Below are 13,746 nucleotides of genomic sequence, written 5' to 3'. Positions count from 1 at the left end.
GCTATATTTGGTTGGTATATTTGAAATACTCAAAGATGAAAATATGTGCACTATCATTTATAAGACATGTAAGAATAGGAAAGAATAAGTGTGAGTATAAACACTTTTATTAATGGTAAACGAATTATTAATTATCATTTGTGATATGTGTGTCCTATAAGTTGCTGGGTAGAGCGAATAGCATGATCCTATAAAGTCTAAATATGAATAAGTGAATATATGACGGCATGATGAAAAAAAAAAAAACTTATGAAGAGAGAGAGAGTATTGCAGGAATAAATATGGTTTGCTGGAGTGGTAAATCATCTCGTAAAATTTGTTGCACATCGTGTTTATTTCACTGGTTTGTGTATATTTTGCTCCATTTTCCAAGAATTTTATTTTGTATACTGAGACTCAGTATACATAACATCCGATCATTATTGGAATTATCCACAGTTTTGGGAATCCTAAATTCATTAGTTTTTTTTTTTGTATCAGCAGTTCTTCTGTCTTATCAATCTCACATATGCTGGTATTTTGTTGTAGATCAACACTGTCTTATAATACATAGAATATTTTTATTTAATTTAAGGGATATTACATCCCATATTGTTTCATAGCTGAATAAGAAACTCAAGGAGTTTCATGCCGAATATAGAAACTATATAAAGTTTGGCGAGTCCAAGCATAAGCAAATACCTGGATAATGCAACACTGAGGCAACTCATAGTAAGGGTGGGGCAAGCTCCGATCACTATTCTTGGTATTTACCCATAATGTGAAACCCAGCTCCTAGGAGCTGTATTTCTGTTCTACATTATGAGAGAAGGTCACTACCCAGACCAGTTTCAACCTTTATTGAGGTCTCATCAGTGAGTAGGTAGACCTAGATAATACCAAGTTTGTAGTGAACAGAATTTACATATCCTACTATAATTCTTATAGTAGGGTATGTAAGTTCTAAAAATGAATATTCATAGAATATTAATTTTTATTCAGGAATAGATATTTTTTACCATCTGTTGTTTCCCAAGACTGGAATAAAAATGTCTCTATATACCATTAAAAAAACTCTGCAACCTCAACAGATGCTATACTGCACAAGCAAAAGAAAAAACAATTAGCATTTTTCTCCTAACATCCACTTTCAAATTTTCAGTTCCAGAAAACATGTGTAACAGCTGTTTGTAATACAGCCATCGCATACAAATCATGACAAGTGACAACATTTAATTGAATTGGTTGATACAATAACTAATCACGGAAGCTAAGTGCTGGATGAACTCAAAATGTTAGCTCACATACCCCATCTTCTCAGCGGTTTAAAAAAATTAGAAAGCAGGGGCAAATTCTCCATGCTTGCTATGCAAGCTCATTACTTGAGAAAAAAGAAATATTTATTTGTTAATAAATGCATGCATTTATAAGCATTCCATTCAGGCTTTTATTTTTGTAGACAGACGACGTCTTAAGCATGCGTGGAAATAATTGAGCTTTGCGTTGTGTATCGAAGGCCAATGGCCGCTCGTCTAGTCAAAGTTACCTTGGCTTGCTCGGTTGTCAAAGCTTCCAGGTCCTCGCTGCAGCACTGTGATTACATGCGTGAGCATAGCCATTTCCGCTCTCTTCACGTAGTCTTAAACACAGGCCATAAGCAGTCAAAGTAGCTCTAGCCAGTGAGCTTCAGCCAGACTTTACAAGTGTGCGTGTTGCTTTCGAAAATTAAGTTACAACCAACTTTTTATGATGATGTTATTGACAGTTCATAATGAAGAATCGTAGGGTAGAATTTGTATTCATGTAGCTAAATTGAAAAAGATAAATGTTAAATAAATGTTGTATTTGTATGATTAAATGTACATAAATTTCTAAATATATAGTTTTAAATGATCAGTAATTCATTATTCCGCTAATCAGACTTAAATCACACCTCTGACTCCCTGAATGATAACAAGAGCAAGCGTGAATTTCAAGACCAGCATTCGCCCCTGTTAGAAAGCTAAGATTTGACCTGCTGCGCCTTCTTTACATCTTTGGTGCAAAGCTTTATTACCTTCTAATGCTTTATTACCTTCCTGAAGAGGCCAATGAAGCATTAGTATATTGTGTTCAATTTTAAGTATGCCAACAATTGGGGAGTCTTTAACAGGAATAAATGCAAAAATATAATATCGGTGATACTGATATTTCGTGGATGAGCACCGCACACCTAGCACACCCAGAATATTTGTCCCTGATAAATATATAACTATTCTTAGCAGTATACAAGGTAATAAATAAATAAAAGAACAAATGGATAAAAATCAACATAGAAAAATAAGTTTAAAGAATGTCTAGAAAACAGATGTATAAAATGATGTAATAAAAAATTGTAAAAAAAATTCATAAAACATTCATAACTACCCAGCTTTTAAAAGAATATATACTAAATTAGACTAATATGTATGCATATTTAATATAAGATGGTCTAATGCTTCATAAAAATTTACAATCCAGAGTAACACTGGACGAGTCTGATAAAATATGCTTCAGTGCGCACTCCAACAGATTATAAAAGTTACTAAAACAATAACTGTGCTTTTTGGCAAAATGAGGAACTGTCTTCTTTTCATCCAATTCCTCATTCCATGATGCAGGTGAAAGTTGTCCCTTGAACATAATCACCAACTTTATATCGCTTCTTCACAGAAATCATCATATGGCTAGCCACCACCACCACCAGGTGATCACCTCATGGTGACTTTTACCAACTGCAGAGAGACTGGACACTATTTATAATAATATCCTAAGATGAGATGAACACATTTCAAGACCTTTCATTTTCATGTTCCCTCTGTTATATGCAGCCTTAGGTAGCTCAAAAACTCCCTTCTCTTTTCTATCAGATGTCATCTCTTCATTACTGCATTACCATAATTATAATAACCCATAATGATCGTCCTCTTCTCATTTACTAGACTAAGTTGTCTATACAGTTTCTTGTCAATGCCAGGTCTATAGAAACATCCTACTAACTATTGCATTCTGTCCACCTTCACTTCATACACCATACTGCTGCAAAACAACACTGCAACATTTCCTCTTTGCATGGGCATAACTCACTATGCTATCATTAATATCATTTCTCTTCCCCTCCCCTTGTCTTCCCAACCACTATTCCAATAAGGATGTTGTGCATATCCAGATATATCTCACTTATTCTAACTATTTTTAAGCAAATGAATTCAATCCATGCAACCATTTTGTTTCTGATACTTCTGGTTTTTATAAAAACAAACATAGTAGTTAATTTCTGGGTCTATAACAAGTCCTACTGCACCACTTTGCAGATATGACTCGTCCACATCTCCTCTTGTCTATTCCTTTCTATCACCACCTGTCTTGTGATTTTCTTCAGATTACAATTCTTCCCTTGAATTCCCAGGCCATCTATCATTCCTTTCTTGTAAGCTGATGCATTCACTTTTGCTTCCAGCATCAATTTTTTTTTTGATGAAGTCAGCCTGTTTCCTCTGATATCTCTCACTTCCCCATATCTTGCAATATTGTTCTTTCATTCTTCTCATGCACACCATTCACCTCTCCATTCACAAGTGCTTATTCAATCTCTCCTCCCCTTTCTTTCTTCAACCTTCTATGCACCAATTGTTACTTTCCCTTGCAGCAACAGCCTCTAACAGTTGATTAACATTAATACATGGACTGCCAACTACGAAATAATTCATAGGGCGATCTGGCCAACTATGAATTATCTTGTAGTTGCTGGACTTGCCTTTTTTGTGCAGCTGTGAGTATATTCATAGTATATAAGCATAACTTAGGATAGTTGGCTTCTGGGAAAAAAAAAAAAAAATCAAGGCTGGTGTATATGAACAGAAAATTTATTCATACAGTGAAAATCAAATACAAAGTAATAGAACAATTTTATTCATTGTGATATTTTTAAAAACAACCTTCCACACAAAGTGCTGGCTTCTCTTCGCAGGTTGGACAATAATAACACACTTCGAGTTGCTTTTTTAGCTTGGGTACAAATTCGAAATGGCTTTGTCGGACACAGTTTTTTTTTTCGGTAGATGGGATACGCTCTAAATAATAAACTTCTTTAAATCTAACTTTCTTTTAAACTGGTAGAATCTCTTTTCCAATCAACACTCTGATGAATCCTTCTCTAAATTTTATAAGTTTTATGTTAGAATTAGTTACTTTATGAAAAAATTTGAACGCACTATGTATATATATTTCTATAATATGTAATGCAATTTTTTTTTTGGCCATCTAATGGTCTTTCTTAGAGCTGAGTAGTACGACAGCATTTGATCTGACCAGTCAATGCCGGACATTCCCTAATTATAATCTTGAATTATGTTTGGTTTCATCGCAAATTTTCCATTGGGTTTGGACACCTCTACCATTTCAACAACACAACAACATGCATGTTAGAAATACAAAGTACTTCTCGTTTGTATTTCCATTTATATACTATAGCAGGACCATTTTGCTGCCAAATAACCTCCCTTTTTTTTTTCAATTTTCGAATTACCACCTCTATGGGATTTCTCTTTCTGTTATTACGTAGTGTTCCACACACACAAGTTTTTCATGCAGTCAATAATTTTGTAAGAGTAACAGAATTATAAAAATTATCCAAATATAATATGTACCCTTTATCGAGATATTTCTCCAGTAAGTGCAAAACAACTTCATTAGTGCGACCCAAATTATGGTCTGTTTCTTCAGATTTACCAGAGTAAATTTTTATTTTCATAACAAGACCATCGGACTTACACAGTTCATAAAGTTGGATTCCGTATTTGTGTTTTTTATTTTGTATATATTGATAGAAACTTAATTTTCCACGCCACAGCATCATTGATACAGATGTTTTTATCTGGTACATAGTTTTGGCGCAATATTATTAAAATGATTCAATATCGGTCTTACTTTGTATAGTCTGTCAGAAGATGGTATTGCGTTATCAGCGAAGTGAAAATAATGCAATAACAACTGGAATCTATTTTGACTCATATGTGATCGCCAAAACATTATATTATAAAGTGGGTTTCTACTCCAGTAATGCTCTATTGTTGGAAAAGAACAAGGACCCACTTGTAATAAAAGTCCATTAAAAACTTTTCATTTCTGCGGTGCTGACATCCTTCCATTGCGATACCCTGTGAGATTTTCTTACTCATGGAAGTTTTGCAATTTCTTGCTCAGCATATAAATTAGTTTGTTCGACCAGTGATGCAAGAAACTCTTCTAAAAAAAATAAGTCCACCAATGTTTGTACTGTAAAATCTGTTGTGTCCAATTTCAAACCAACATTCTCTTGGAAAATAAATTGTTCAGGATCTTGTTGTATTTAGGTCAACAAATTATCGTTCGTATTTGATGTTGTTGCTTGGAAAGTATCAAGATTATCTTCAGGCTCGGGGACGACTTCATCTTCGCCGTCCTCACTCGAATCCTCAGAAGGTTCATAATCGTTACTGTCATAACCATCCTCGGCAAAAATATCGTCCAATTCTGACTCACTCAGATTAGCGTAGTACTCAAGTTCTTCTTGAGTCAGTGGTCTTTTCTTATCCATATTGTGGGGTTATAAATATATATTATAATAATAATTATAAAACAAAATACTCAAGAAAAAAGTAAATGTAACATCCTCAACTAAGTTTGATTCACTACTAACGAATTTACACACATATTGCTAACTCTGCTTTAGCGAAACAACGACAAGTCAAAGCATGCCCGAGTACGAATTAACTCATAGTTAGCTACTGCGAAGAACTTTCTGTTACATATGCCAACTATGAGATAACCTGCGAGACTTTTTTTTCCAAAAAAACGTATTCTGTATGTTTTTGGTGATTACTATGCATTATAATTAGGGTTTTGAATAATATGATATCATTAAATCAAATTGGCTTCTAAGACCCGAATCCTGAAAATTGCTCTGGCAGTCAACATGTTAGACATTTAAGTGCTGTCCATCACTCTAATAAGAGTGATGGACAGCACTTAAATGTTCCATCCATCCTATCAAACTCATTCCACACACACACACACACACACATCATAAAGTGCACTCTTTTCTCCTCACACAGCTATGCTAATATCCTATTCATGATCTTTGCTAATCGTTGCAACTCATTGCTGTCAAACCCATGCAACACATTAGCTGCCACTCCTACTATACTGTTATCTTTCACTCTCTACATTATAAGTTCAGCAAATTATAATGTAGAGAGTAAAATGTACAGCTCTTCAGCAACTTCTTGACATTCATTCTCACATTCTTCTTCTTCCTAACCAAATCCTTTTTTCCTACTACCACTAACAACCCTTTTGCTTAATTACGCCTTACATCTAATGCCTCAATCACTCTGCTTATTCAGCTTCCAGGATATGAATCTTGTACACCTTCTCATTCACCATATCTCTAATAATTGTATCTTCATACAGCACCACTTCTGAATCACTTTTTACCTCTTTCACATTCTTCCTTACTCTTCACATTTTGCATACTACAATTCTCATTTAACTCTGCATATGCTTCATTTCTTCTCTCATCTTACAACTCCACTTTAATGTCTTGCAATAAGTTATACATTAGTCACGCTGTCTTTCTTGCCACCAGACTTGCTTGCTTCTTTAACTCCACTCATTGTCTCATTCTCTACTCTAATTCAAAGAAGCCTGATAATCCATCAACATGTCACACTTCATACATACAAATACTCACTTTTCCTATTCAACCTTTCCATGCAGACCATCTCAACTTTCCCACCTGCTCCCTCCACATACATATTACATTCATAGCAATATATCATTCTTGAAAAATGCACACTGCTTACATTATTCATCTTTCATACTGAACTCACTCTCATTGCCATCTTATCTCAGAACAATAAATAAAGAAAAAAAGAATAGAAATTAACCAGTAAAGAACATAAAATTCAAATGAACATAGTGTTTCATCAACAATCACAATTAAATTTACTTAAAAGCTACACACATCACCACACAAAATAAATACAGTTTGACTTATCTCACTGCAATCCTTAGAACCCTACCTTTCTACCAAATAAATCTTAAATGATTATGATCATATCTGGCAGATAGGGAAACAGCCAATAATTATTAAATAAGTTATTATTTTTGTAATGGAGATAAGACAGCATTTCAGAAAAATACACATAACAACAATATAATAATACTTCTCCAAACACAGTTACTATAGCAACTGAAAAAGACTTTTATTTTTCTTTCACCATGCTAAAGATTAATCATAAACTGTGAAATTAATGCACCTATAACAATTATTATAAATCAATAAATGCAGCACAACAATGCTACATAACTAACAAGATATTCTGAAATTGCTACTCCTGAAAATAAAGGAAAGTGCGGTGGCAGTTTTGCTATCGATCACTGATGGATTTAGTTCTAATTTGATGATTTTTTTCCTCCTCTCCTAACATAAAATTATTCTAGTCATCCAAGCTAGTTCTGGTACCCTGAGATGATCAGATGTCATATAATGCAATAATTAATAAGAAACAAGTGCTGAACAGAACACTATGAAGGTTTTGCTAGGTGACATGAAATATATGTTTCATAGTTCTAAATTAGCATAACAATCTAAGCAATAATTGTAATTCTTTAGTTTCAAGTAATTGGTTTTGCACCTTTTAATGAAATTAATCCTTAGAGCAAATGATAATTAAATTTATTTATCAGCAAAATGAACCAATATCGAATGCATTTTATTAAGTTTATATGCATTATATGAAAATATGTCAAAACATTATATATTAAAGAAATTAATATAATTCATTCTCTTCTTTGTTGAATATGTTTTAGAATTAAGGATGGAAATTAAAAACAAGTAAATACTTTTATTTCCAGAGATATGATAATATCAAATATACTAGAATGCTAAACCCTATCAGCAACCTACAGTGTCTACTTGACGCAGAATTGTTCCTCCTCCAAAGAATACAGGTTTTCTTGCATCCACCAGAATATAATCAAAGTAGGATTTCCAATCTTTCTATAAATAAATAAAATATCTTAATAGCATAATGTAAAAAACAAAATTAATTATATAAATATAGTAATCATTATTATTTTCTTTAGCATTTCCATAGAATCAAAGGCTCATTGCTGGAAACAAACTCTAATCACTGTTCACAATATACTTGTCATACTGCTCCTTGAACTCATTCACCAGTGAAGCACTCACATAATACCCTCTGATAATGCTTATACAATTCCCAAGGGTGATCCCTTGCTTGCTTGCCTGCTCTCTCTCTCTCTCTTCCCGCCATGTATTGAAAAACGTTTTCAGTGTTAATCATATAAAACTCTTTAATAACACTAATGCCTATAACTTTTGGCCTAGTTGAGCTAACTGAAGCCATCACCCTTTTTCTGAATACTTCTTGCATTAGTATGCATTCAGTATCATGTGATCACTTTTCCACATATGTTTGGCTTGCCTGGATTCACACCTACCAGCATCCTCCTCCTCTTCCCCAAATATTCTACTTTCTCTAATTACTGTGTATTTCCAAATTGCCATTGAATAAGAGTTCTCAATACATCTAACTCCAAATCCATTCAAATACAAGCCATTCAACTTTTATAAATCCTTCCATCCCTCAAACACATTCCACACATCCACAAACTATACACCATTTCATCTGCAAAATGCTCACTGATTCATTTACAATCACAGCCCTTCAACTCAGCTTGCTTCTATCATACAGAGTCACAATTTTTACTTTCTCACTCTTCTTATTCACTTGTCCCAGAAACTCTTTCATATATAGCATACTTGTCACCTGCTGGATAATTAATACTAGACAAGAAAATCAACTCTTTCACTTTCCCCCATGCTATCCTCAGGTTAGGCAGTAGATAAATTTCTTCTCAATGTAGTACAGTGAAACCCTTCTTACTGTAGTTTGGAGACAGTGTTTGGTCTTCAGAGCAAACATCCATCCAGTTTATATTTTTCTGTGAATTCCATTATATAATGTTCTGGATGTTTTTGAATTGTATCAAATACCATAGAAAGAGAGAACTCACCATTTCATCTTTTTTTTGTGGGGGAGGGTGGCATAGTTTTAAAAAATAATTATTCCACAACCCAGACACTGAAAAGTATACTGTACTTAATCTAGTAACAGCTTAGAAGGTTTCTAGGTGAAATGGCAAATAATCTCCTGCTGCCATTCAACCAGATGTGCTTGGAGTTATATCACTGAAGTCATGATTTGCAGTACTGTTGATGTGTATGACTTAAATGGTTGCCATATATTTTTCACAATAACAAGACAAAGGCCTTTCACAAATATAGATCATCTCAGTTCCAACCTGAATGATGCTCATTTCTATCTTCACTGTATAGCTTTTCTCAACAGAAACTTAACCTTCAGCCTTTTGAATCACTAGATATCTCACTAATCTGCAAAACACTCATCTAAACTTTGGGTAACAGATGATTTTTTTCCCTCAGGAGACTTAAAGGAACCTGAAACAAAAAAATCCATGTTATCTCATTAGGGCAAGGTTTTTTAATTATCTAATTATTAGCCATCCACAGTACTATATGTGCTATATGTCTCAAACCTTGTGAAGATGAGGGTGATGTAAAAAAATTACTCAAAAGTGGTATTATCCATGTGTTTATTCTCTGATATCCCATGTTAAAGAATGTCAAACTTGGAGTCTCCTCTTTTTATCTCTTTACTTCACAATCCTGTTTGTTGTCTATATCCATCTCCTAACACCACCACCACCAACAACAACATTATGAACATTAGATTTCATTTCTTTAAATGCTGATAATAATTGGCTCTTTCCTAAGAGCTAAGTAATTTTCCCCTGAAGATTTTTTTTTTTGTTCACAGCTCCAAGTGGCTGTCCATATCCTACTTCACTGACCTAACAAGAAAAGATGCTGAGATATGTTCTCTCATCAATGTTCACGCACAAATTGTTTATGTGCTTTTAAATTAAAGATACCAAGAATTTATATTCTTGGTTTCATCCTTTATCCAAGTGTAAGCAAACAAACTTTGTGGGTGAAGTAACTTCACAACTGGCCTACCTGTATATAGAGGCTAATGACTTCAATCAATTGCCTTAGTGTGTCTGCCAGAATACCAGATAATCTTCCGAACATTCTTGACAGCTTTCTCATGGATGCTGTTTGTCTTTTAGGCCAGGGTTTCCCAAAGCGGGCTCTGCAGAGTTCTAAGGCTCCACAACTAAAATTCTAGGGCTCTGCAAATCTTGTTTACAAACATTCCCTTATTTTTTTCTTTTTAATTAATGAAGCGATGATATGATGAAATGATATGATGCTACAAGTTACATCCCTCATACCAGACTTTAAAAACTCTGAAGATCAAAACAACAACTGCACTGTAATCATTAAAATGAATTTACATTTTTTAAATTTATGGAGCATTAAATTGTAAAATGGTGAGTGTTTATTGATTTCTTCCTTTTTTCATGTTTATTTTAAAGACCTAGTTGTGAGGACTCTGCAAAACAATTTTGCTTGCTTTAAGGGCTTCACTTTAGCAAAAAGTTTGGGAAACCCTACTCAAGGCAATTCAACCACAATCTTGTGGTCTGAATTGCCTAGAAACATACAGACACCATCATTTACATCTTACCTGCCATTATAAGACTGTCAGGCAAGATGATCATTATGATTCCTATACACCTTCCCCTATGCTGTTTTCAGCCTTTAGATCACAAAGTGCATTATCAGCATTTACTCTACAGGATGTGTGCCAAAACTAAGACAATATCAGGAGTCTGGAATACTGGCTACAGAGAGAAGTTGAAGAAATGTGGATTGCAGAATTCGGTGGATAAGTGGGAACAAGGTGATATTATAGAGATATTTAAGTTACTGAGGGGATTTTATAAGATTAATCCAGAGGAGATTATAAAAGGAGTAGAAGGTGAGAGGGAAGAACCAGAGGCCATCCCTGGAAGCTGTGTAATAGTGTGGTGAAGAGGGTGTGAGAAGTAGATTTTTACATGGAGAATTGCCAGTGAATAGAATACATTACTGGAATATGTTATGAATTCAGGGAGTATTAAGGATTTCAAGATTCAGCATGATAGATCTGTTGTCAGTTGAAAGAACCTCGATGGGTCTACTGACTCAGGGTATAATAATAATAACAACATAGACCGGAAGAAGGACCGCATACATAGGTAAAGAAAATGGAATTTTTGCAGTTATTAGGGAATAATTATCTGAGGCATCGTGTGATAGAAAATACCAGAGGTTGGAAAGTCCAAGATGAAGTAAATGCATCAGAGGATTTGTATGTAAACATGGTGAGCACACTGCCACCATCTGGTGAGAGGAATTATGCAGTCCTGACCTGGTAGCAAATGTATGGAATTTTCAGTTGAAAGGGGCATATGTGCAATCACAGAGCTAGTAATTACAACAAGCTGAGGAGAGTGTGTGAAGCAATGCTATGGAATAAGAAACTGCACACTCTAGGTGTTGACAGCGCATGGGAATGGTGTTTGAAAGTAGTAATACTAGTCATATCTAGAGTCAACAGGATAAATCAAGTGAGAGTTAAATAAATTAGTAGCATCATCAAGCAAGAATTGCAAAAAAGAAATATGTGTATGGAATTTAAAGAGATAGGTAATCAGCAAGTACATGAGTAAAAAGAACAGGCTAGAAAGGCATCCAGTATGGTCAGAAAGGTAAAATCAGAATAGGAGAGGAAATTAGTTGTTCAAGGCAAATACAATCTCAGAGTTATTTCTGTATATGGCAAGAAAGGAAGAATGATTTATGATGAATGCTGTTGGTAGAAATAACTGAAAAACATGAAACAGTTGAATTACTGAGTGATTACTTTGCAAGGATGTATCATCCAGGTGGAGATACTGCAGTAACAAAAATAGTAGGAACTGATGTGAAAATAAGTATATGGAGGTGCACAGGATATTACAGACCCTGGATTTGAATACTGCTATGGGATTAGATGGCTTAAATTAAACAATTACTTAATTTAAGCCTGAGCTCTGGGCACCCCCCCCCCCAATGGAGTATGAAGAGGGAGAAAATAGTTCCACTGTACAAAGGAGTCTCCGAGACGGAGGCTGCCAGATGGTTCATGGACAATTAATCGCAGAAAATTCATCAAATGGACAATTCATTGCAGAAAATTAATCGCGGGAAAATTATCGCAAGGAAAATTCATCACAGAAAAATTCATTGTGCAAACTATTGATCGCTGAAAAAATTCGCTGAAAATTGAAATGAATTGCATTGATACCGATGTATAAAAAGTAAATGCAGTGCAAGATAAATTTTGCAAAATAAAATTATACATAAAAATATAATTTTATTATTATCTATGTATTAGTCCATGCAGTTATCTCAGTGGCTGGTTGCTTCATAGCCATATGCCTGGGAAAGGAGTGTCCTGGGTTCGAATCCCATCACTGACATGAGGAGCTTAGGATCTTTCTCAGACATAACCAAGTTAGCCAGTTTTGGGCGAGGACTACAGGGTTTTTCTCCCCAGTTTATGTAGGGTTTTTCCTCCCGCAAACAATCAAACCAGCCCTGAGAACATAATGCTTCTACACACATAGGATTCACTGGGAGGCATAGGACCAACAACCATTATACCGTTTCCAACATCTCTTCATCCTTCTGAAAACCAGGTGACCAAATCTGGGCACAATAGTCCATGTGTGGCCTAATCAAAGCCTTATACAATGGAACAAGAATCTCCCTACTTCTACACGTCAGTGTCCTCTGCATCATTCCCAGAAGTCTTTGTGTTGTCTTCACAATTTTGGCGATGTGCCCCTAAATTTTAGATCCTTATCCACTATCACCCCCAGATCTCTTATTTCCTCTACTTCCAACAATATATTCTCACCAAGCATAAATTCTGCATCCCATCTTTGTTTTCCAAATTTTAAAACCTTACATTTTGCAACATTGAACTCACATCCCCATTTGCTTGCCCAATCACTCAATTTATTCAAGTCTTTTTGCAAGGCCACAACATCTTCACTACTCTTTATGGTTCGTCCCAACTTTGCATCATCTGCAAACAACTGAATATCTCCATCCAAATGTTCGCCAATATCATTAATATACAAGTTAAATAGTAATGGCCCTAAAACAGATCCCTGAGGCACTCCACTAGTGACTTTCCTTTTCCTGGATATTGCACCCCCATACACAACTTGTTGATACCTATCAGATAGCCAGTCTCCAATCCAATGCACTAATCTAATGTCCAACCCCCATCTGCTCTAGTTTGACTGTCAACTTATCATGAGGTACTCTATCAAAAGCTTTTGTGAAATCCAAGTATATTACTGTGTATCCTTCTCCTCTGTCCAAGGAAGCAGTCACTTTATTGTAATAAGTAAGTAGATTACTAAAACACAACCTCCCTTTAGCAAATCCATGCTGTCCATCAAAGATTATACCATTGTTATCAACCCAACTCTGGATCCTAGTTCTCACAAGCTTCTCCAACAACTTAACCACAACACCTGACACACAGATAGGCCTATAGTTTGATGCTTGAGTTCGATCACCTCCTTTATGAAGTGGCACAATCTTGCCCTCCTTCCACTCTTTAGGGACTTGACCGAGTGCAAGACTCGTATTAAAAAAATATGTCAAGGCAGGTGTCAACTCTCTGGCACATTCCTTCAGAATATGCAGTGATA

At 35.0% G+C, this 13,746-nt stretch overlaps 1 protein-coding gene across 7 annotated transcripts in view; it reads right to left on the bottom strand.

Annotated features, from left to right (window-relative positions):
• Positions 1-13,746, bottom strand: part of Nt5b (5' nucleotidase B) — a 580,494-nt gene that overhangs the window by 160,147 nt on the left and 406,601 nt on the right. For all 7 annotated transcript variants that reach the window (XM_090391852.1, XM_090391851.1, XM_090391857.1 and 4 more), the window contains one exon: positions 7,949-8,041. In XM_090391852.1, the coding sequence (XP_090247978.1) occupies positions 7,949-8,041 (93 nt within the window). The remainder of the gene's footprint in view (positions 1-7,948; positions 8,042-13,746) is intronic.

Source organism: Typopeltis vanoorti, chromosome 4 (assembly GCF_054136105.1).
Source record: "Typopeltis vanoorti isolate ZY-2024b chromosome 4, IOZ_Tvanoo_1.0, whole genome shotgun sequence".
Lineage (NCBI taxonomy): Eukaryota > Metazoa > Arthropoda > Arachnida > Uropygi > Thelyphonidae > Typopeltis > Typopeltis vanoorti.
Note: the sequence above shows the minus strand (reverse complement) of the source record. Positions and strands in the feature narration are given on the sequence as shown.